The sequence below is a fragment of the Dromiciops gliroides genome, chromosome 4, assembly GCF_019393635.1.
Source record: "Dromiciops gliroides isolate mDroGli1 chromosome 4, mDroGli1.pri, whole genome shotgun sequence".
NCBI lineage: Eukaryota > Metazoa > Chordata > Mammalia > Microbiotheria > Microbiotheriidae > Dromiciops > Dromiciops gliroides.
The window spans coordinates 193,388,555-193,413,772 of record NC_057864.1 but is presented as its reverse complement, the minus strand read 5'-3'; the positions used below and the strand labels follow the sequence as shown (position 1 = coordinate 193,413,772).

The following is a 25,218-nucleotide window of genomic DNA, read 5'->3' as shown; positions in this document are numbered from 1 at the left end:
CAGCCAGAAATTGTCATGGTCCTTATCACCTTTAATTTCTTTCATTTTCCTTTCTATTCTTTTTTTTTAAGAAACAAGGCAAAGAGGGCAGCTAGGTGGCCCAGTGGATAGAGCACTGGCCCTGAATTCAGGAGGACCTGAGTTCAAATATGACCTCAGACACTTGACACTTACTAGCTGTGTGACCCTGGACAAGTAACTTAACCCCCATTGCCCCACAAAACAAAACAAAAAAAAACAACAACAACAACAAAGAAACAAGGCAAAAAACATGGCTAATAGGGAAATGCTTTGCATGATTGCACATGTATAATCTATATTAAATTGTTTTCCCTCTCAAGGAAGGGAAGGGGGAAGAAGGGAGAGAATAAGGAAATTGAAAAAAAAAAGAATGTTAAAAATGTTTGTTTACATGTTAATTGAGAAAAAATAATATAAAAAATTAAATGTAAAAAAATAACAAAAACAGGTCATGTAGTGCTATAGAAGTTCAATGGGGTTGTGGGTGGAGCGGGTTTGCATCCTGACTCTTCCACTTACTACCTATATGAGTTTGAGCAAGTCTTGTCTGGGCTTCAGTTTCTCCCTCTGTAAAATGAGGGGTTTGGATTAGATGGTTTTTAAGATCTCTTCCAGATGCACTCTGGTGAAAGTTACTGTGAAAAGTTAACAATGAGAACAACTTTGTCCAGTTTTGAGGGGGTCCAAGCAAGCCCTGGGACGGTGCTGTCCCTGCCCTCTAAATTTTACCTTCTTGTTGCAAAGTCTGTGTTGACCTGGCCTAATTATGGTTCTGTTGCATCATGGCTACTTCTCCTTAAATGGCTTAGAATACTGTAAATTAGAATCTTCCTAAAGTGCTGGGAAATGTCATCAATACTTGTCCCACCCTACTAACTGAGTTATTTACATGCTTCAGCATAGCTCAATGTGACTGGTTTTTCAGGAATTCTGACCATCCAGATGTTGTTTAATCGTGTTTTATTCTTCATGACCCTATATGGGGTTTTCTTGGCAGAGACACTGGAGTGGTTTGCCATTTCCTTCTCCAGCTCATTTTATAGATGAGGAAACCAAGGCAAACAGTGTTAAGTGACCTGTCCAGGGTCACACAGCTAGAAGTGTCCTGAGGCCAGATTTGAACCCAGGAAGATCAGTCTCCCCTGACTCCAGGCCTGGCATTCTATCCACTGTGCCATGTTAGGTTCCAATAAATACTTTAACTTTTTCTAAAGACCCACCATTTCCTCCATTCTGACTATGCACATCACATCCCCTCCCACCTTTGCCAAGGATATATTGTGAGTTAGCATGGATGACATCCTTTGAGAGATTTAATAAGACACATCCTCAAAGAACAGACTGAGAGAGCTTTTCCACCTTGATTGGATCCATTTTGATATCCATAGGAGAAAGTCTTCAGTGAAGGAGATGCCACTAATATTGCTATAAAACAACATCTATGTCAGCACCAAGTCCATGGGCATTCTTCCAGGGGTTTCCTCTAACCTAGCTTTGTCCTCCTGATGACCTCCCTTCAAACCCAGCTTTTCATTTCTGTAGTTATTTAACCTCCTGACCTCATTTCATATCCATGTTGTGGACGGCAATGTTGTCAGAAAGCAAAGCCATTCTGCCTCCACTTTTGCCAGGCATTCACTAGAAATGAGGCTCTCAGAGTCAAATTTATTTATTTTTTTTAGAAAACTTAGAGTCTCAAAATATCATATTTTTTTCTCAGAAGCATCTGGCCCAGAAGAGTGTGACTCACTGCCTTTCACCGTTAACTCCTAATTGTTCCAAAGGGAGAGAAGAGCATGTGAGTATATCTTCAATATACAAAAATCTCTAGTTTTTTAGCACTTGAAAACCTATTAAACAGCTTGTTAATAGATCAAACACATCAAGCCCACTTGGAAATCTTAGGATCCCAAAGGTGGACCTTAACAGGACAGTCACTTGCCTTTAGTCAAGTAAAAGTCCAAACTACCTAGGCCAGATGGTTTCAGGCAGAACATTCCAATGGATTGGTCACCTTGATGATCAAGATATTCCTTACTACACACAAAATTGATCTTAAAATAAGGTAAATGCATTGAATCATGGGTAGTAGAGTTGCAAATCCCTCATTTTGAGTGACCAGGATGGCATTGGATGGATCATAGATTTAAAGTTGGAAAGGACATGATCCAACCTCCTCATTTTGTAGATGACGTAACTGAAGCCCACAGAGGTCAAAAGATTAAATACCCAAAGTCACACAGATACACAATGGTAGAGTAAGGATTAGAACCAAAGTGCTATATAGAAACTTCTATATCATGTTCTACTTCTTGTTGTTACAGATGTTTCCTTGGCAAAGATACTGCAGTGGTGTGCCATTTCCTTCTCCAGCTCATTTTACAGATGAGAAAACCAAGACAAATAGGGTGAAGTGACTTGCTCAGGGTCACACAGCCAGTAAGTATCTGAGGCTGAGTATGAACTGAGGTCCTCCTGATTTCAGGGCTGGCAGTCTATTCACTGCACTACCTGGCTGCCCCACCAATTTCTACTAAATGTATCAAATAGAAATGGATCCTTCAGGGATATATAATTTACTTTATAAACTACAAATTAACATTATATATGTTATGTTATATTTGTATTTATTTTGTGAAACATTTCTCAATTATATTTTAACATGGTTTGGCCTTAGGAGTGCCCTCCTCAGGTTTGACCCCTCTGTTCTACATGATGTCACATTTCACCTACCAATATTTGTTAAGGGCCTACTGTGTGCAGATGCTGTGACAGGTGCTGAGGAGAGACAAATTTTACATCCGACATGGTTCCTGACTTCATGACATTTAATATCTAATAGTAGATCACAGGGTTTAGAGAATGAAGAGACTTTTAAGATTATTTAGTTCAACCCTTTCATTTTACAGTTGGGAAAACTGAGAGGGGTTAAGTGTTTTAGCCAAATGCACACAAGTGTTAAAGCAGCTAAATTCAAGTTCAAACCCAGGACTTTCAGTGTTCTTCCCACTATATCATACTGTTTCTCAAGGACCACATGCTCCAAGACACATTAAAGGAGGAAGCTAAATGGCAAAGTGGATAGAGTACTGGCCCTGGAGTCAGGAGTTCCTGAGTTCAAATTTAGACCTCAGATACTAGCTGTGTGACCCTGGGCAAGTCACATAACCCTAATTGCCTCCCCTCAAAAGAAAAAAACAACACACATGATCTGGGGGGTAATGATGAGGACATTTCTAGAAGTTCTATGGACATGGAGGGAAGAGGTAGTTTTTTGTTTATTTATTTTTGGGGTTTTTTGCAGGCAATGGGGGTTAAGTGACTTGCCCAGGGTCACACAGCTAGTAAGTGTCAAGTGTCTGAGGCCGGATTGAACTCAGGTCCTCCTGAATCCAGGGCCAGTGCTTTAACCACTGTGCCATCTAGCTGCCCCAAGAGGTAGTTTTTTACAAAATTTCACTTGGGAACCTGAAACATAAATTTAGCTGGCATGGTAAGTCTAGGAGAGTCCAACTGTGTCATTCCCCAATGTATCTCCCTGTTCCCTGGTGTCTTAGCCTCGGCTGCAGCCATCTGCTCAGTGAGGGAGCTGGCCAAGTTTCAAAAGAAGGAAGACAGGATGAAAAACCACATGAGCTCTGTGGGCAAAAGGGAGGTTTGAATGGCTTAATCTGAAACTGTCCACTCTCTTTCCCCTGGATAATTATCTGTCTGCTGATTCATGAGCTGTGGTTCTTGCGGGTGCTCTTCCTGGCTTTTCCTGAAAACGAGTGCAGGAGGATAAGTACAGCTGAGAGTGGGTGATAACTGGAGGCCCCCGGTGGGGTGAGGAGGGGATTTCAATTGGAAAAGTCCAAAGGCACGGTCAGACTTCTTCTTCTACTTGTTCCCTTATACTTTTCTTTGACATCTGTCCCCAGGGACCCTCCCTTCTCACAGGTTGGAGAAGAGAAAGACTACCACCCCTGCTTGTCACATCCCCAGGAGGGAAAGGTGGTAACCTATGAGTGACCTCAGGAATTATACCAATGCTTGGTTCTAGTCTGGACAGCATCTTCATTGGGGAAATACTCTCTGACATATTTAGGATTCGTTGTCTCTCCCTAGGATGTCTCGAGTTGAATAATCAAACAGAGACACTCCTCAGTTTCATAATAAGCAACGTTCATGAAAAAATTCCACATAAATCAGGTAATAGTGAAAACAAACTTATTTTCTTATTGCTTTGCAAGATCCTTGAAGAAGTATGTTATCTAACTCTGAGGTTTTAACTCCCATCCAGCCAACTGGCAAAGATGACTAAAGATGTGAATGGAAAGACAGGCACAATGCATTATTAGCATCATTGGTAGAGCTGTGAATTAATACAACTGTTCTGGAAAGCAATTTAGAATTATGAAAGTAACTAAAATGTCCACACCTTTTGACTCAGAGATTCCATTGCTGGCATATGCCCCAAGGAAGTTACTGACAAAAAGAAAGCCTCGGGGGCATCTAGGTGGCGCAGTGGATAAAGCACTGGCCCTGGTTTCAGGAGGACCTGAGTTCAAATCTGGCCTCAGACACTTGACACTTACTAGCTGTGTGACCCCGGGCAAGTCACTTAACCCTCATTGCCCTGCCAAAAAAAAAAAAAAAGAAAGAAAGCCTCAAAAAGGGGGGGGGGAGCCTTCATGTACACCAAAATATTTCTATTAGCACCTTTTGTAGTACCCAAAAGACTGGAAGCAAAGCAGATGTGCTTCATCCAAATTGGCTAAACAAACTGTGGCACATACATGTAATGTCATATTACTGTGCTATAAGAAATAACAAGGGACAGCTAGGTGGTGCAGCAGATAAAGCACCGGCCCTGGATTCAGGAGGACCTGAGTTCAAATCCAGCCTCAGACACTTGACACTTACTAGCTGTGTGACCCTGAGCAAGTCACTTAGCCCTCATCGCCCTGCCAAAAAAAAAAAAAAAGAAAGAAAAAAAAGAAAGAACAAACATAACTGAAATGACTGAACAACAATCAAGAATAAAAGTATAACACTTGCCCTACCTCTTTCATTGGGTAAGGAACTTAGAGGCCATCCAGTCCATCTCCCTTGTTATACAGATGAGGCATTCAACACCCAGAGAAGTTAAATAACTTCTCCAAGGTCACATGAACAGTAATGACAGAGGTAGGATTTGAACCTGGATTTTCAAACACTGAATCCATGTGGCATAGAGGAAAGAATGATGGTTGTGTACAGTGGATAGAGCACTGACCCTGGATTCAGGAGGAACACTTACTAGCTGTGTGACCCTGGGCAAGTCACTTAACCCCAATTGCCCCACAAAAAAAAAAGAAAGAAAGAAAGAAAGAAAGAAAGAAAGAAAGAAAGAAAGAAAGAAAGAAAGAAAGAAAGAAAGAAAGAAAGAAAGAAAGAAAGAAAGAAATGTTAAAGAATGATGGTGGGGGCAGCTAGATGGCGCAGTGGATAAAGCACCAGCCCTGGATTCAGGAGTACCTGAGTTCAAATCTGGCCTCAGACACTTAACACTTACTAGCTGTGTGACCCTGGGCAAGTCACTTAACCCCAATTGCCTTACTAAAAAAAAAAAAAAAAAAAAAAAAAATAATGATGGTTGTGAAGCCAGAGGAATGGGGTATGAGTCCTGCCATTTACTGCTTTATGATGTTGGATAAATTACTCTTGAGCTCAGCTTCTATGTTCTCTTCCATTTCTCAGTGGATGTATGATTTCCAAGAGACTTAAAACTCACTATGGAAATGTGAGCCCTGGTTATTGCTGTTGTTATTCAGTCATTTCAGTCGTGTTTGACCCTTTGTGACCCCATTTGGGGTTTTCTTGGCAGAGATATTGGAGTGGTTTGCCATTTCCTTCTCCAGCTCATTTTGTAGATGAGGAAACCAAGTCCAACAGAGTTAAGTGACTTGCCCAGGGTCATACAGCTAGGAAGTGTCAGAGGCACATTTGAACTCAGGAAGATGAGTCTTCCTAAGATCAGGCTCATCACTCTATCCACTGAACCACCTAACTGCCCCCTGATTATTATTGTTATTACTATTACTATTATTATTATTATTATTATTAATTTGGTGAGGCAACTGGGGTTAAGTGACTTGCCCAGGGTCACACAGCTAGTAAGTATCAAGTGTCTGAGGCTGGATTTGAACTCAGGTCCTCCTGACTCCAGGGCAGGTGCTCTATCTACTACACCATCTAGCTGTCCCCTGCCCCCTGATTATTACTCTTTTCCCTCTCTCCCCTCTCCCCCCTCCGCCACTCCCAGCTATGATCAGATCTGTTTGATCTACATGGTGACAGAATCTCTTAAAGGCCAAAGCCAGATCTAAATCCCCTCTGGTCCCCAGGATTCCAAAGAGATCAGGACAGTTCTAGGTTTTACTAGTACAGTTTGAGTTATTTTTAGGTTGACCTGAGTAGGGACCATAGCAAATTCCAAGTCCAATGATCTCTGGCCTAGGGTGGCCTACCAGGGCCTACCTAAGTAGTGGTGTGCAAGAGTCATTGTTATATTTTCAGGATGAACATTTATTTATACCTTGGAAATTAGCAAATGCTATAAATCAGGACTTGATTTATTGTTTTGTCGATTGTCTTAGACCTAATAAAGTGATGGACTAATTGAGGAATAGCTAAATAAGTTGCGGTATGTGAATGTAATGGAATACTATTGTGCTGTAAGAAATGATAAGCAGGCAGATTTCAGGAAAACCTGGAAAGACTTACATGAACTGATGCTGAGCAAAATGAGTAGAACCAAGAGAACATTGTACACAGTATCAACAACATTGTGTGATGATCAACTGTGATACTTAGCTCCTTTTGTTCTGATTCTTTTCTCACAGTATGACTAATGTGGAAATATGTTTAACATGACTGTAATGTATAACTAATATCAAATTGCTTGAAGGCTTCAGGAGAGGGAAGGGAAGGAAGGGTGGGAGAAACATTTGAAACTCAAAATTTTACAAAAGTGATGGTGAAAACTATCTTTACATGTAATTGGAAAAAACAAAGGTCTAGGAAAAATAGAGATAATAAAAAAGAAATATGAAAAAGTAATGGACAAAATGTTAATAATACAGATTATACTTAAAAGTTCATTGTAGGGGCAGCTAGGTGGTGCAGTGGATAGAGCACCAGCCCTGGATTCAGGAGAACCTGAGTTCAAATCCAGCCTCAGACACTTAACACTTATTAGCTGTGTGACTCTGGGCAAGTCACTTAACCCCAATTGCCTCTAAATAAATAAATAATTTAAAAGTTCATTGTACATTGTTTTTCCGAGTTGGTTGTTAAAACCTTTACTAGCACACCATTGGACCTAAGCTTACCCCGCCAGGAGATAATTCTAAGGAGCCTCTGGCTCTCCCCAGCCCAGATCTACCCTGGAGGCGAGGAAATGGCTACTCCTCATTCTAAAATCAATTCGACATTAGATTACCAGGTCCCAACATTGGGCACAGAGAATCTTTTCTGTAACTGGAGACACTTCAATCCAGTGCCTTCCAATCAGTGGTATGGCAGTACCTGACTTAGCTAAGCTTCTGACAGGCTAAGGATCCAGGAACAGGATGCAAATTGTTTAGTACACTCTTTGCTACTTCTTCCACAAGGCCTGTGTGTATTCTACTGGGATCCTCCAAAAGTTCATAAAAAGCGGTCACTGGGGCAGCTAGGTAGCACAGTGGATAGAGCCCCATCCCTGAATTCAGGAGGACCTGAGTTCAAATCTGGCCTCAGACACTTGACACGTACTAGCTGTGTGACCCTGAGCAAGTCACTTAACCCCAACTGCCTCACCAAAAATAAATAAATAAAAATAAAAAATAAAAAGGGATCACCAAAGAAGCCTCCTTGAAATTTTCAACTCACTGCTCATGGGAAAGGAACCCTTCAACAGCTAGTTGTACCTCAAATAGACCTCTTAACAGCTCCACATGCCCAAGATTTAGGTTTACCTGGAAATCAAACAATTAAAAATCATTAAGAAGTGCTGACGGGGCAGCTAGGTGGCGCAGTGGATAAAGCATCAGCCCTGGATTCAGGAGGACCTGAGTTCAAATCTGACCTCAGACACTTGACACTTACTAGCTGTGTGACTGTGGGCAAGTCACTTAACCCCTATTACCCCGCAAAAAAAAAAAAAAACAAAAAAAAGTTCTGACTAGGTTCCAGGCACCGCGCTAGGTGATGGATGTATGAAGACAAAAATGAAATAGTCCCTGCCCTCAAGGAGCTTATACTCTCTTGAGGGAGAAGATGTCCATAAGTATGTGCTAGCACACTCCTATAAGCTGTATTACTAGGGAGACTAAAGCTGATGGATCTCTTGAGACTGGCATTTCTGAGCTGTAATAGACTGAGCCAATTGAGTGTCTGCACTGTTCTCTGCATTAATATGGGGAGCTCCTGGGAGGGGAATGAGGCATCAGATTGACTAAGGAAGGGCACACTGACCCAGATCTGAAATAGAATGAATCAGAATTCTCATGTTGATTGGAATAGGACCAGGTGCATGAGGAACCCCTGCACTTCTAGTCTGAGTGAGAAAGGAAGACAGTCTATATAGATATATAGATATATATAGATATACACACACATACATATACATATGTATGTGTGCATGTATATATATGCATGTATGTGTATATATATATATAAATGTGTGTGTATATATGAAAGATATGTGTATAATAAATACAAGGTAAATTTCGCAGGCTAAAGGCACTAGGAACAAAGAGGAGATCAGGAAAGACTTTAAGTGGTAATATCATTTAAACAGACTTCGGAAGGAATCAAGAGATTCTAAGAAGTAGAGGTGATGTGGGAATATGTTCCAGGAATGAGGTCAGGAGATGGGAAATAAAGTGTCAAGTGTGTGAAACAGAAAATTTGACTGGACTGTAGTGTGTGGGATTGAATACTAAGGTTGAAAAGTTAAATTAGGGACAGATTGTTACGGGCTTCCAAACTAAACAAAGGAGTTTATATTGGATCTTAGAGGCAATAGGAAACCATTGGAATTTATTCAGTAGGGTAATGATATATGGTCAGTCTTATATTTTGGGAATATCACTGTGGCAGTTGTGTAGAGGATAGAATAAAGGAGGAAGAGAGGAGACAGGAGCAATAACTAGGAGGCTATTGCAATAGCTCAAGCAAGTGGCCCAGGATCATGAACTAAGATAATGGCCATGGGAGTAGAGAAAAATGAACAGAACTGAGAGATTGTGAAAGTAGAGATGACAAGATTTGGTGACTGATTAGAAGTGTAGAGTGAGGGAAAACGAGGTGGCAACATAATGACAAGGCACTCAAGTCAGCTAGTCAAGAATTTATTAAGCACTTAACAGGGGTAGACACTGAACTAAGCAATACAGAAAACAAAGAAAGACAAAAACAGTTTCTGCCCCTGAGGAACTTACATTCTAATGGGAGAGACAACAGATATATAAATAAGTATGTGCAAGATACACACGGAGTAAATAGAAAAAAAGAATCTTAGCAGCAGAGGCACCAGCCTCCAAGGGGACCAGAAGAGAAAGAAGCTGGGCATTCTGAGAAGCTGATCCAGGGAGGGAGAGTGTTCAAGGCTTGGGGACCAGTCAGTGCCAAGATACAGAGACTGGAGATGAAATATTAAATGTAAGAAAGAATAAATAGGACAGTATAACTGGATTAATCTTACAGTGTGTAGAACAGAGTAGAGAGTAAGAAGAATGGAAGGGGTGGGGGGTGTCAGATTGGGAAGGATTTTAAAATGCCAAAGGACTTTATATTTGATCCTAGAGGTAATAGGAAGCCAGGGGAGTTAACTCAGCACTGGAATGACATGGTCATGCCCAAACCTTAGGAAGATCACCTTAGCAGCTGTAGTGACAATGAACTGGAGTTCATTGACAGGCTGATCAATTAGATGACTATTGCAATAGTCCAGGGGAGAGATAATGAACTAGGCTGCTGGCAGTATAAAGGGAGAGGAGACCTATTCAAGACATTTTGCAAGGGGGCAGCTAGATGGATAAAGCACCCGCCCTGGATTCAGGAGGACCTGAGTTCAAATCCGATCTCAGACACTTGACACTTACTAGCTGTGTGACCCTGGGCAAGTCACTTAACCCCCATTGCCCAGACATTTTGAAAACCTGAATGACCAGAAGATTGATGGTATCTTCAATAAAAACAGAAAAGTTTGGAAGAGGGTTTGAGCTTAAAGAGAAAGAAGATGAATTATATTTTGAGATTCTCCATTTAGACCTTTTGCTTACCTGATTTTTATAGGACAACGCTATGGTGGGCAGTAGAGTTGGGAAAGTGAATGGCATCTATAAATTATTATAAATAACTTCTAATTTTATCAATAAATTTACATAATAATTATATATTATATTTTACATTTATAATTGACAATAATAAAAAGTGATTAGAAAACCTTAAAACATCTATGTAAATGTCAGCTATTATTACTAATAGCCTCAGCAATAGAACTCAAATGCCTCATCCAAACAGCCTTCCGGAGAACTTCCCTCTTGGGCAATAACGCCTTCTTGGGTAATAATATCCTCTCTCTGTCCTCACAAGCACTTTGTGTATTAACTCTCTAATAAATACATGCTCTAATATTGTGTGTTCCAGTTATCTGCCTTTGTCTTATCCCCCTACTAGACTGTCAGATCCCTTATCTTACCCCTCCCCACAGTGTCTTGTGATTTGCTACACTTTGCACGCAGTAGATTCTTGTTGAACGATGGAATTATTCAGCTTTGCAGTCCCCTGAGCATGTAAATCCTATACTAAATAAAAATTAAATCCCCAGAGAACAATATTCAGATAGCTCTGGATTTTGACCCACACCAGTCTTCCTAACAAGGAAAATCCCAGAAAGTAGTAACCGGAGCCCTCTGCAACACTCCCACTTCCCACTCCCCTCACAAGATGCCCATGACCTCTCAGGAGCTCAAATGTGTCTATCCCTGTGGATTCACCAGCCAGACTCTGTCTCATCCAGGTGGATCAGGAGGAGGAAAGTAAGAGGTCCTAAGAGTAGCCCCTGCCCGCCTTCCAGATGGGGACATAAATGGAGCTGTCTGCTTGTCGCCCAAAGGACGGGTGGCCTGAGATCTACAGCAGCAAGATTTCGGGACAGAAGAGTCCCAAAGTCCCATTCCCGATTGCGCCACCTTTCCTGGTCTCGTATCTGTATTAGGATAACTGCTTCCCACCCAGACTTCGATTAAAGAAAATAGAACCTCAGTCCTGTTCTGTAGCTCTAACTAGCCTTCTGCCTGAGCATCACTCCAGCAAGAAGGGGGTTGCACCGAGTAAACAAACAAGCCAAAACCTTACCAACACTCATTACCATAGTAACAGACATCCGCACATACGGGAGGGGGGAAAAGGGGGACCACACAAGAGACGAACTGCTCCCACTGCAACGCGAAACAAGAAGACAACACGCAAAGATCCACGCATTCCCAGTGAACTGCAGTCAAATATCCCTGCACCGAGGACGGGCACCCAACGGACCCGATGTAGGGCAGGGATGCGAGACAGGAACTACACACAAGGGATAAGACTGGACCGCTGCGAATAACTCAGTTCTGGAACCTGGACGGGCACAAGTCCCGCCCGGACTCTTTGCGCTCCCGCGGACTGTGCAAACTTTAAGGGCAGGGAGTTGGAGTCGTCCAAACCCCGAATAGCCTCGGAATCCTTGGCCCATCTGGTGTCACTTACCCTGGACTCCGCCCGCCAGCGCCCCCAGCGCCAGCAGAGCCAAGCCGAGCGCCCACGGTCCCATTCTCTTCTCTCCTACCCGGGCTCTGCTTCGCGATCCCCTACCTTTGGGTGCAAAGCGCAGGACGCCCTGCAGTCTTTTTCCCGCCCCACTAACCCCCCATCCCCCACCCCACCCCACCGCCGGCATCCAGTAGGGTGGAGACGGATGGAGGGGGTGGGACCGCACGCGGGCGGGGGGAGGAGTAAGCCTCAGACTCCCTCCTTCCTACTTTAGATGCCAACTCGAAAAGGGGAGGAGGTTTTGGGGGGCTGGAGCGGGGGTGTGGATAAGGGGCTGGTTCTTTTCACCTTGGGGCTGATGCTGGCTTTCCTTACTTAGCCCATCTATTCCAACCTCCCCATTTTGGAGAGGAGGAAACCGAAGCCCAGAGAGGGGAGTTCCGTGTGGTCCCCTTTCATCCTCCACCCCCTTTCCCCATCTCCTAGTCTCCCAAGGAGAACCAGGTCTTCACGCTCTTGGGAAAGAGGGTGAAGAGGGAGCGGAAAGGATTAGGAGGCAGAATTGGAACTCCTCTAACCAAGGAGAGCAGAGAATTGAGACCGTTAGTCAATTCCATTTCAGAAATGTTTGTTGACCTCCAACTGTCTAAGGAAGCTCTAAAGAGTTGGGGAGGAAATAACCAAAATAAAACATCACACAACTCCTATCCCCTCCCCGTCCACACACACTCAAGGAGCTTATTTTGTTGTTGTTGTTGTTATTGTTACTGGCATTCATAGATCTTTTCTGGTTCACAAAGCTATTTAGCTTCATTCTTATTTGTTCCTTTTACACGGTCTGCCGGAGAAGCCTTCCAGGACTAATACAGACCTCATTGTTCTCTCCATTCTCTTGTATTCGTAGTTAGGACCAGATAGCTTGGTACTGGTTTGTTCCGTGCTTGACACATCCTAATTAGGTTTGTGTCCCCAGCTAAATTATAAACTTCTGCAGAGTAATTCCCTTGTTGAATATTGTCCCCAAATGCCTAAGTATTATTCAGGTAGAAGACCCTATATAAATACTTGTTGATTGACTGATTCCTCCTTTTAGGTCACAGTAAGTGTTCATTACTTCTAACTGGGCTTATGCTCTTTATTCTTAACACAACAATATCAGAGTTGAAAGGGACCTCAAAAGTCCTCTAGTGAAACTATTTAATTTTATAGTTTGGGAAACAGAAGCCCAAAGAGAGGAACTTATTGTTATTTTATTATTAAGAAGTAAGTTATTTCCTTAAGATTGAAAAGTCAAAGTTAGTTAAAGAGCCAGGTCTGGGATCCTCAGTTTCTATGAGTCTAAGCACCCCAAAGCCTTGTGGAGAGATGGGAGAACAGAAGCCCCTACCAAAAGCACTAAGACTCGGGGTAGCTAGGTGGTACAGTAGATAAAGCACCATCCCTGAATTCAGGAGGACCTGAGTTCAAATTTGGCCTCAGACCCTTGACACTTACTAGCTGTGTGACCCTGGGCAAGTCACTTAACCCCAATTGCCTCACAGAAGAAGAAGAAGAAGAAGAAGAAGAAGAAGAAGAAGAAGAAGAAGAAGAAGAAGAAGAAGAAGAAGAAAATAAATGCTTATTAATTAACAAGCAAATTTTAATTTTAAAAAACATTTTAAGAGATGAATAAGGTTTAGAAATCAGTGAACAGGGGCAGCTAGGTGGTGCAGTGGATAAAGCACCATCCCTGGATTCAGGAGTACCTGAGTTCAAATCTGGCCTCAGACACCTAACACTTACTAGCTGTGTGACCCTGAGCAAGTCACTTAACCCCAATTGCCTCACTAAAAAAAAAGAAAGAAAGAAATCAGTGAACATAAAGTTCTAGGGCCAAGAATGGGGGGAAAGTCAGAATTCTCCTGAGTTAATTGAGAAGGAGCTCATGCCCCAAGAGGATCAGCAAGGCCTGGGGCCCAGGGCATAGTTTTCATCCTGACAAAAAAAGAATCTTCTGCTTTATAGCTCCTAAGTTTCACAGCAACTCACCCAGGAGCTTCCTTTATCAGTTGGGGTCTTCTCACCCTGGAATACACTCTAACCCTATTTTTGCTGTTGTTGCCATTTCCTTCTCCAGTTCATTTTATAGATGAGGAAACTGAGACAGACAGGGTTAAGGGACTTGCCCAAGATCACACATCTAGTCTGAAGCCCAGCACTCTATCCACCTTGCTGTTCCCTCTAACCCTCGATTAATAAAGTCTTCCCAAGGCCTCCACTCTGGGAGCAGGGGCCCAGGATTGCTATCTTGCACTGCCTTCCCTACTCTGCTTCAAACTCTCTGTACTTTCACCATCATGTTCCAGTATCTCCCCAACCCAACCCTGTTTTTCAGCTCTCTGTTATGTATTGTCTTCCCCCATTATAATATAAAGTCCTTGGAGGCAAGAAATCTCTTTCTTTTTGCTTATAATTTTATCCCCAGGCTTAATACAATACCTGGCACATAGTAACCCCTTAATAAATGCATCATGTCTGTCTTCCTGCTTAATAAAAAAAAAAGACCTAAATCCTAAATCTACAGAATTACCTTGGATTGTGTTGTTTGTTGTCTGCCTGGCCCCTTTCCTCTTCTGAATCAGTTAACCAGTCAGTCAATAAATGTTTATTAAAAAATATATGCCAGGTGGGGGCAGCTAGGTGGCGCAGTGGATAAAGCACTGGCCCTGGATTTAGGAGGACCTGAGTTCAAATTCGACCTCAGACACTTGACACATACTAGCTGTGTGACCCTGGGCAAGTCACTTAACCCTCACTGCCCTGCCAAAAACAAAACATATATATATTCCAAGCCCAGTGTTCTATCTACTACACCAAGATACAAGATACAATCATGGGGCCAGCAAACACACAGATCCTGAGATTCAAGAGCAGGGAGAATTTTTTAAAGTATTTTATTTTCCCCCAATTACATGTAAAAACAATTTTCAACATTGGTTTTTAAATTTGAATTCTAAATTCTCTCCCTCCCCACCCCCCTCATTGAGAAAAACAAACAATTTGAAGCATATTTCCACATTAATCATGTTGTAAAAGAAAATATAGACTAAAATAAAAACCTAAGAAAAATAAAGTTAAAAAAAAGTATGCTTCAATCTATATTCAGACTCCATCAGTCCTTTCTCTGAGGGTGGATAGCATTTTTCATCCTAAATCCTTCAGAATTGTCTTGAATCATTGTATTACTCAGAATAGCTAAGGCATCCACAGTTGTGCTGCTGTTACTGTGTACAATGTTCAGGAAGAAACTTTAGAGATCACTTTGGTCAGCTGCCTTATTTTATAGATAAGGAAACTGAGTCCCAAAGGTAAAATAATTTGTCCAAGTTGTCACAGAAGTTAGTGACAAAGCTGTATTTTGTTCTTTTGTGATATTTCTTCCCCTTGTTTTCCTCTTTAGTGTAGCTCTTAATACTCATTTTACCCTGATTAATGCACAGAAAAATGTTTTCTCTGTGGAGTGAAACGAAGGCTTTCTTCTATCTAACATAAATGAGTTATCTTTATGTTTCTGTGGAAACTAGGAAGATGGTTACCCACATTTTTGGAAAGTTAAGCAATCGTGAGCCTATTTGGAGATTTCTCAAATTAAACTGTGTGGAAATATAGCAAATCAAAGAGAAAATTATCTTGTTTGTGTTAGCTCCTGACATCAGACCCTGTCCATGTAAATGGAGATGGAAAGGGTACCCTGGGCTACGGGTTACATACTTAGAATTTAAGCTCCCTTTGGTTTTGTATTCTTATCCTCTAATGTGGTGCTTTGCACATAGTAAGCATCTGATAAATGTTTGTTGAATGAATGAACATCAAGTAATTCATCAATAGAAGACTTAGAAGTCAAAAGGGAAAGAGCTTATCCAAAGTCCTTCTGGGAGGCAGGAGGGGGACTCCTGGCACAATTTCCGTTAGTCTCCCCTATCAGACCACACTGCTTCCTCTACTCTCTTCCTAAACCCAAATTAATAAGAGTCTTGAGCTTTGAACCATTATCTCCACACCCTGGGATAGGGGTCTCCAGCGGGGAAGGAACAAATGATCTCTCTCTCTCTCTCTCTCTCTCTCTCTCTCTCTCTCTCTCTCTCTCTCTCTCTCTCTCCATTTAAAGAGCTAGGACAACAATTCTAAGAAATGTGGTCCATGGAACCCTTTCAGGGAATCTGCAAGGTCAAAACTATTTTCATAGTAAGAGTAAGACATTTTAATTTCTAATATGATATATATTGATAGAGTGATATATATTGACAGACCTATATAACCCATAAAACCAAAAAATCTTTGGGAAGATCCTCAACGGTTTTTAAGAGTGAAAGTATCCCAAGACCAAACATTTTGAGAACCACTGGCCTAGGATGTTCTTTGGGGACCCCTTGAGGGAAGGAGGAAGCTATACTCTCTGAAAAGCTGTAGGAAGGTCCTATAAACCAAGACAGGACAACAAAATCATAACTAAGAAGTGCTGTGTTTGAGGGGGAGTTAAGAGTTGTACACCTAAACCTGACTTAGGGTAGGTTGAATTATGTCCATAATAAAATTGCAGAATTGGGGGTTATAGTCCTATCCCCCCACACCCTGAGTTTATTTATATTTAATGTAGCCACACCCCTTATGTCAACAGATTTGTCAGTATTAGTTAGCTTCAGTGAACTAGGTCACTCATTGTTCATCCCATCGATTTCCCCTCCAACTCATAGCCTTCCAAGTCTCTTTTGGAGAGGATGGTTATGAAATCATTGATCTTCCATGCCCCAGAGGCAAACTCAGAAAGCTGTGAGTCAGCAGACTGGTTTTTAGAACCCAGTTTTCTAAGATCTGACTAATTCTGATGACTTTGGGGATAAGCCATATCCCTTCGTAAACAATTTATCACTGGTCACAGGAACTATCAGGGGTTACTCCTTTTTTTGCTAGATAAACTGATTTACCTGGGACAGGGACAAATTCACCACTACTATTGGAAAAACTAATTTAGGGTATCCCATTAATGATGGGTCACCAGTGTCATCTTTGTCTATAAAGTACATAGCACATCCCCTCCAAGACTTTAGGAAAGTGGAATCTATAATATCCGGATAAATGATAAGCAAAATTCCAGGACCATAAATAATAGGAATTATAAGGGCAATATTTTAGTGAATTTTTAAAAAGCAGTCATTTAACCCACCTACTCAACAGCCTATTGAACATTAAATACTAAAGAACAATTGTAGGATCTCCACCTGCTCCAGAACAGTTTCTATGTGAACTTCATCAAATATAAATAATAGTAAGTGCTTAATAAATCCTTTTTTACTCATTCCTATAAAATAAAAATAGCGATAATAATATTTAGAATGCTTTGAAGCCTTTACCACTAACTTCAATGCCTCCAAGAACCAAGATCTTGTCAAAGTGTGAATTTCCTCCACAAAAGCAGATCATGACACCTCTCCAATTTAGTGGAAAATCACTGAAACTTACTATGGCTGAAAAAAGTCATCATCTCATGAGAAACCCAATGAAGTACTTCTCTGGCTTTCCATAAGCTGGTCCCCAGTCAAAAAATCCAGTCCATCTAGAGGACTGTAGCTGTGTGGTGTAGTAGATAGAACACTGGGCTTGGAATCAGAAAGACTCATCTTCATGAGTTCAAATCTGGCCTCAGACACTCACTAACTGTGTGATTCCAGGCAAGTCACTTAACCCTGTTTGCCTCGGTTTCCTCATCGGTAAAATGAGCTGGAGAAGGAAATGGCAAACCACTCCAGTATCTTTGCCAAGAAAACACCAAATGGGGTGATGAAGAGTGGGACACAAATGAAACAAATGAACAACAAACAAAGCACCTGTCAGAGCTATGCTCCCCTGATATTACCTTCAAAAACAAAGGGTCACCTCCAGGACAGAATGAGGCATCAAAGGACTATAGGGAGGGAGACATAAATAAATACATCTTAAATTATAATAAGTAGTTTATTAATTAAATAAGCCATTCTACCTCATATCATTTTAGCAACACATCACTTTGAGGTAAGATGGGAAAGGTTTTTGGTTGGGGGGGGTGGGGCAATAAGGGTTAAGTGACTTGCCCAAGATCACACAGCTAGTAAGTGTCAAATTTCTGAGGCCAGATTTGAACTCAAGTCCTCCTGAATCCAGGGATGGTACTCTATCCAGGGAAAGTATTATTAGCTACATTTTACAGATTGGGAGCCAAAGGCACAAGGGAGTTAGATGACTTTCCCCAGATCATATATCTCACTAGTGGTAAGACTAAAATTCAAATTCTCCTGACCTCTTCCACCAGACCCATATAATAGGGACTCCTTGGGGGCAGCTAGGTGGCGCAGTGGATAAAGCACCAGCCCTGGATTCAAGAGGACCTGAATTCAAATCCAACCTCAGACACTTGACACTAGCTGTGTGACCCTGGGCAAGTCACTTAACCCTCATTGCCCTGCAAACAAAACAAAACTTGATCATAGGGACTCCTTGACTATCAGGAAAGGAACCTTTCTGAGTATGACTCAAATTTTCCCTGGAAAGAGGGTGAAGCCACAGAACATAGAACAGGTTGACTAGGTGCTGAGTGTATAGCTGGGTAGGGACTGGGAATGACTCGGAGAGTCAGTGTCTATAGAACTAGTTACAGTTATCAAGTGTCTGCTCTGTCTCTTCCTCTAGTCATAGCTTCAGCTATGACACTAGGTCCTATTGCCTTAAGTATGAGGAAGGGGACTGAAGGAGGGACACCAATGTTTCTTTCAAACCAGTCCTTTTCTTTGGATAGAGAACAACACTAGTGTCTTCCTCTCCCTCCCCGCTTCCCAAACCTAAACCTAGGGACTGTGTTAACCCTTTCCCTACCTTCCCACCCCACCTCCCCTTGCTTAAAAAGTTGAACTTTAGGCAAATTTTTGAAGCAGACAGAGTTTATCTTAAGCCAACTTTCATCTCCCTTTCAGCCTCCTTCCTTTCTGTCGTTATTACTCCCCATTTTATTCCACCTGGAGTTCCTGTTCTCAACTGAGCAATGTCCCATTCTCTGAGCCTTTCCCTGCCTCCCCTCTACCACGTAAAAAAACTCTCACCTGTCCTATTTCCTACTACCAATTTTATAAAGTCATAGAATTTTGAGTTAAAGGGGACCTTATTTCAACACTGATTTTTTTCAATTGTTGTTGTGCAGTAATGTCTGACTCTTCACGATCCCACTTGGGGTTTTCTTGGCAAAGACACCGGAGCGGTTTGCCATTTCCTTCTCCAGCTCTTTTTAGAGATGAGGAAACTGAGGAAAACAGGGTTAAGTGACTCACACAGCTGATAAGTGTCTGATGTCAGATGATGATGAGTCTTTCTGGTTCTGGTAGAACTCTATCTACTGAACCATCTATCTGCCTATAAATCTTCAATTAACAAGCATTTTTCTTTCCTTTTCATATTCCCCTTCAATACACACACATTGGAAAAGAAAAAAAACACAAAACCTGTAACAAATATGCATAGCCAAGAAAAATAAATTTCCACGTTGACTGTGTCCAAAACTATATATCTCATTCTGCATCTTGAGTAGATCAATTCTCTGTGCAGGTGTTGGTAGTAGCATGACTTCTTCATTGGTTCTCTGAAATTGTAGTTGGTCATTGCATTGATTGAAGTTCTTAGGTCTGGTGAGGTTGTCTTTATCATGTTGTTATTGTGTAATTCATTCTCTTGATCCTGCTCACTTTACCGTGTATCAGATCTTACACAATAACATTTTGTTACATTCATATTTCACAATTTGTTTAGTCACTCTCCATTTGATGGGCATCCCCTTAGTTGCTAGTTCATTGCTATAAACATATGTGTACATGGGCATCCTTTTCCTTTTTCTTTTTAGTGGTATCATTAGGTCAAGAGGCGTAGTTAATTTTGGGGTACTGTTCCAAATTCAATCTCTTTCATTTTCCAAAGGAGGAAACTGAGATAAAGTGGCAAGGTAACCTGACCAAGTTTATACCTTGAATTAGTGGCAGAGCTGGACTAACTAGTATTCAGTTCTATTATTGTCCAATGGATTTTTCAAACCACATTGCTTCCCACCCACTCTATACAGGTAATCAAAGCAATTTTCTTTAATCACAGATCTAACAATGTTTTGACCCTACTCAACCAACTCCAGTGATTCCCTACTGCTGTTAGGATGAAAAACAAACTCTTAATGGGTTTTTTTGGGGGGTGGCATTCGAAGTTAAATGACTTGCTCAAGGTCACACAGCTAGCAAATGTCTGAGGTCACATTTGAACTCAGGTCTTCCTGATTCTAGGGTCTGTGTTCTATCCCCTGCGCCACCTGGCTTTTAAAGCCCTTCACAATCTGGCCCAATCTTTTCAGCTTTGTTGGGCATTATTTTCCCTCCCTCATTCTGTGATCCAACCAAAGCAGCCTCCTCTCTGATCATCTCATGTGACATTCCACCTTTCATCTCCATGCCTGGAATGCACTCCTTCCTTACCACATAGATTCCCCCTCTTCCTTTAAAACACGATTCAGCACCATCTTCTGCATGAAGTCTTTCCTAATTGTCCTCAACTGCTAGGGTCCTCCCACCCAAATTATCTTTTATTTGACTACTTTGTCTGCAATGTATAGATTTATTAGTATTATATTAATGCTAACTTTTTTATATGTATTTGTTTTCCCATTAGAATGTAAGCTGTGTGACCCTGGGCAAGTCACTTAACCCCAATTGCCTCACCAAAAAAATTAAAACCAAAACCAAAAAACAAACAAACAAACAAACAAAAAAAGAATGTAAGCTCATTGGGGGCAGCTAGGTGGCACAGTGGATAGAGCACTGGCCCTGGAGTCAGGAGTACCTGAGTTCAAATCCGGCCTCAGACACTTAACACTTACTAGCTGTGTGACCCTGGGCAAGTCACTTAACCCCAACTTCCTCACTTAAAAATTTAAAAAAAGCATGTAAGCTCATTGCAAGTAGGGCTTGTTTCATTCTTTGTAATTATGTCCCTAGTACCAAGCATAGCGCCTAGCATGGGATAGATGGATCCAGGCACTGTTCTTCATAGTTGATTCTTATTGTTATTATATAAAATTATTATCTCACATATAATTATATAAAATATAAGTATCACCACCTAATATTTATATGCCCTTTAAAGTTTACAAAGTGCTTTACACATGTTATCTCATTTGATCTCCATAACAATCTTGTGAGGTAGGTATTATTATTATCACAACATTGTACAAATAAAGAAATTGGAGAAGACAGAAATTGTCACTACCCCAGGGTCACGCAGATAATGTCTGAGACAGAATTTGAACTCGGGTTTTTCTGACTTCAACTCCAACATTCCATCCATTGTGCCACCTACTTGTCAAAAGTTTGTTGACCAATTAATTGATACATTGGACAGCTAGCTAAGGTTGCAGTCACAAGGTAAAAATTTTCCTAAGAGAAGAAACTAGAGGGATGGTCCAGATCATGAGGCACCACCAGAAAGAGCAGGTTGGGGTAGGACATCACTGTGGGAGGCTTCTAGGAAATCATAGAGAATGGGAAGACACCTGGGAGGAAGGGTACAAGGAGCAAAGAGAAGGACTCTGCAAGGAAAGGTGGGAGAGCCCTCAGTACTAACTTTGCCTAGGATTGGCTTGAGTTGGATGACATATCCCTCAATAGTCAATTTTGGTGGGGCAGCTAGGTGGCGCAGTGGATAGAGCACCGGCCCTGGAGTCAGGAGTACCTGAGTTCAAATCCGGCCTCAGACACTTAACATTTACTAGCTGTGTGACCCTGGGCAAGTCACTTAACCCCAATTGCCTCACTAAAAAAAAAAAAAAAAGTCAATTTTGGTAAGTCAATAGTTTGAGATCCCTGCCGCCCCCCAAATATGAAGGTACTTTTAAGCTTCATTAATAGAAGCATGTTTTTCAGATCAAAGGAAGTGATTGATAGTCCCACTAAAGTCTATGTTAGTCTAGGAGACATTGTTTCCAATTCTGGGTACCATATTTCAAGAGCATGAACACAGGGGAATAACTAGAATGGTGAAGAGTCTAAAACCATGTTTTATGAGGAGCAATGGAAGGAACCAATGTGTTAGTGTAAAACAGAAAAAATTTAGGAAGGGACCATGATAGCAGCGTTCAAGGATTTGAAAGATTGCAGTATAGGAAGGATGCTTTATCCATCCACCTAGCCACCTATTCTATCTTCTTGCCATCTTCTCTGTTGTAGGTCTGAACTACCAGATCTCCTGAAGACCATGCCCTGGGGAAGCTAAACCATTCAGCTATGGAACTCCCACCTGGGTCCATATCACTTAATTGGTGTGAGCCTACTACTATATTAAGCCAGCCCAAACTATGTTTCATCCTGGCCATCTTTTTACCATGTTCCCAATGTTACAAACTCCCCACCCTACTCCCTAACAACATTATCATTGCTTCTGGCAAAAGACTCCCTGTGCCAAAGCACTCTTCCCTGGCTACCATTTCCATCTATTGACAACAATATCTCAGTGTGAATGTTAAGTACTTTGAGAGGATAAATACTTTGGTATTTATATCCATAGGGCTTAGCAGAGTACTCAGAACATGATAAACACTTTTATTCATTCATTCATTTTCATCAGTCAGTTCACTGATCTATTCCACATAACTCCAGGGGACAGAATTGGACAAGTCGTTGAAAATTAAACTGAGACAGCTTTTGACTCAGTCCTAACATGTTCAACAATGAAATCTACTACTTTTTGGGGCAATGAGTTCCCTGTCACTGGAAAATGTTTAAATCGGACTGGATGGCCATCTCTCAGTGGTTCTGCAGAAGGGATTCCTACTTAAAGACTACAGGCTGGATGCTATCTAAGTACCTTTCCCACTCTTAATCTAGTCTGATAAAAGTATTTAAACTAGGAAGTTATATGAGGATGATGAGAAATTAATGTATATTTTTCCTTCTAATTAATATTCTTAGATCTCTATAGGAGTCTAATGTCTTAAGCTCAAAGGGATAAATAATAACAAGATTTCAGAGGGGAGGAAAGAGGTGAATTTCCAGGCAGGAGAGGCTTTCTGAGTTCTTCAGGGAGCTGCCTACTGTGTCTATTCATAGAGCCACCTTGCTTCCTCCATCCCCCCCCAACCCACATATTGTGGTACCATGGAAGGAGTGCTAGATTTAAAGTCACAGGACTTGTGTGCAAATTCTGACAGCCATTTACAAGTCATTCCATCTCTCTAGCCCTGTTTTCTTTTTTTACAGAAAACCCTGTTTTCTCTGTAAAGTGGGTTGGACTAGATGCCCTCTAAGGTCCTGTCTAGCTCTGAATCTATGACCCTAAGATCCGATGAGATAGAAGTATCACCTATCATTCCTTCAGTATCCAGCCGCCTGTGTTCACTGAACACTGGACCATCATGACAGAGTGACTTTTCATGGAACCCCTGAATAAGATTGACTTCCTCTTTGTGACCATCTGATGTTCCGACTCACCTCTTCCATGTGGGTGCATTCATGTGCTTTTATTGGAGGGAAAATGGGGTGGAGAAGGTAAGGAGTTTGGAAATTTAGCTATGGGTCCCAGCTAGAGCTGTCTCATGTGTATCCCTTGTGGACTCATGCCCAAGGGAACCAGCTCATCTGTCCCTGCTACCAAGATTGGTATATCACCTACTATGTTGTCTCCAGTGGACCTAATTAGCCCAGGTAGGTGATTGAGGATGGAAATTGCATTATAGGTAAGTCACTGTCTGAGACCATATCTTATTGAGACTCTCCCAAAGATAAGCAGTAATGACTACACGTGTATAACCTATATCAAATAGCTTGCCTTCCTAGTGAGGGAGATGAGAAGGGAGGATGAGAAGAATTTTCAACCAATGTTGAAAATTGGTTTTGCATGTAACTGGGAAAAAATTTAAATACTAAATTAAAAATAAATACATAAAAGCAAAGTGAGGCAGTACACTGAATAGAGCCTGGACTTGGAGTCAGGGAAACCTGAGTGCAAAACCTCCCTCAGACACTAGCTTTGTGACCCTGGGCAAGTCACTTAACCTCAGTATGCCTCAGTTTCCTCAACTGCAAATGGGGATAATAATAGCACCTATCTCGCAGGTTATTGTGAGGATTAAATGAGATATTATTTGTAAAGTGCTTAGCACAAAGCCTGGCACATGGTAGGCACTTAAATACTTGTTCCATATTTTCCCTTTGCAACTTGGAAAATTGTAGGGTTAGTGAACACTGCAAGAATTAGGCCTATGTCTTCTGCAGACACTGAGAGATAGCATTGTATAGTGGAGAGCATGCTGGACCTGCAGTCAGAAGATTCTGAGGTCAAGTCCTTCCCCTGACACATTTAACATAGCTATGTGACAATCAGGGGAGAGGTCACTCTGAATCTCTCTGATCCTCAGTCTCCTTATCAATACAATGGGGATAATAATAGTCTCTACTTTTGAAGTGTTATTGTGAAGACTAAATAAGACTATATAAACCTGATGGGGCAGCTAGGTAGCGCTGCAGTGGATAGAGTGCTGGGCCTGGAGTCAGGAAGACCTGAGTTCAAATTCGACCTCAGACATTTACTGTCTGGGTGACCTTGGGCAAGTCACTTCATCCTGTTTGCCTCAGTTTCCTCATCTGTCAAATGAGTTGGAGAAGGAAATGGCAAACCCCTCCAGTATCTTTGCCAAGAAAATCCCAAATGGGGCCACAAGTCAGACATGACTGAAACAACTGAAAAATATAAACTTTATAGCACATTATAATTCTTTTACTATATATAATAATATATAATTAAGCACTTTATAATTGTTAGGGATTACTGATAGTCAACGTTTTACTCCCTCCTTGTCACTGGTGTAACGATTGGAATAACGCCACCTGCTGGATACTTACTGTAGAAGAGTTCTGCCCATGAAGCGAAGGTCTTTGACGGCAAGACCAGGAGTCTTTTCTTTGGCATCAGGAAGTGACACGGACTAGTGAGAGGAGGAAGGAAGAGACTGGCGCTCACTCTCGCTCTCTTGCCTTTGGACTCTGGTGGAGAGCGGAGCTAGAAATGTGCTCTCCCTTTAATAGATAGAAATCTAGGCCTTTCTCTCTCTTTACCAAAATTCTTATTCTCCTTAATAAATGCTTAAAAGTCTAACTCTTGCTAAAGCTTATAATTTATTGGTGACCACACTGGCTTCCCTGGCTTCTTTTAAGGTTCAATTCAAATCCTACTTCTGTAAGAGACCTTTCCTGTTCCCCCCAGCCCCTACCCCTATAATTTGTGTCCTCCCTTGGAGACTGCCCTCAGTTTACACTATATATCTCTCTTAGGTATATAGTTATTTATGTGTTATATATCCCCTGAGAATGCACTCTCTGAGGGCAGGGCAGTGTTTGCCTTTCT

General features: G+C 41.5%; 1 protein-coding gene across 1 annotated transcript in view; it reads right to left on the bottom strand.

Moving 5' to 3' along the window:
• The window catches only part of ITGB3 (integrin subunit beta 3), a 75,351-nt gene extending 63,471 nt beyond the window's left edge, over positions 1 to 11,880 (bottom strand). The window contains exon 1 of the mRNA XM_043999530.1: positions 11,782 to 11,880. Coding sequence (XP_043855465.1) covers positions 11,782 to 11,845 — 64 coding nt within the window. The 5' untranslated portion in view covers positions 11,846 to 11,880. The remainder of the gene's footprint in view (positions 1 to 11,781) is intronic.
• Positions 11,881 to 25,218: the final 13,338 nt, after the last annotated feature.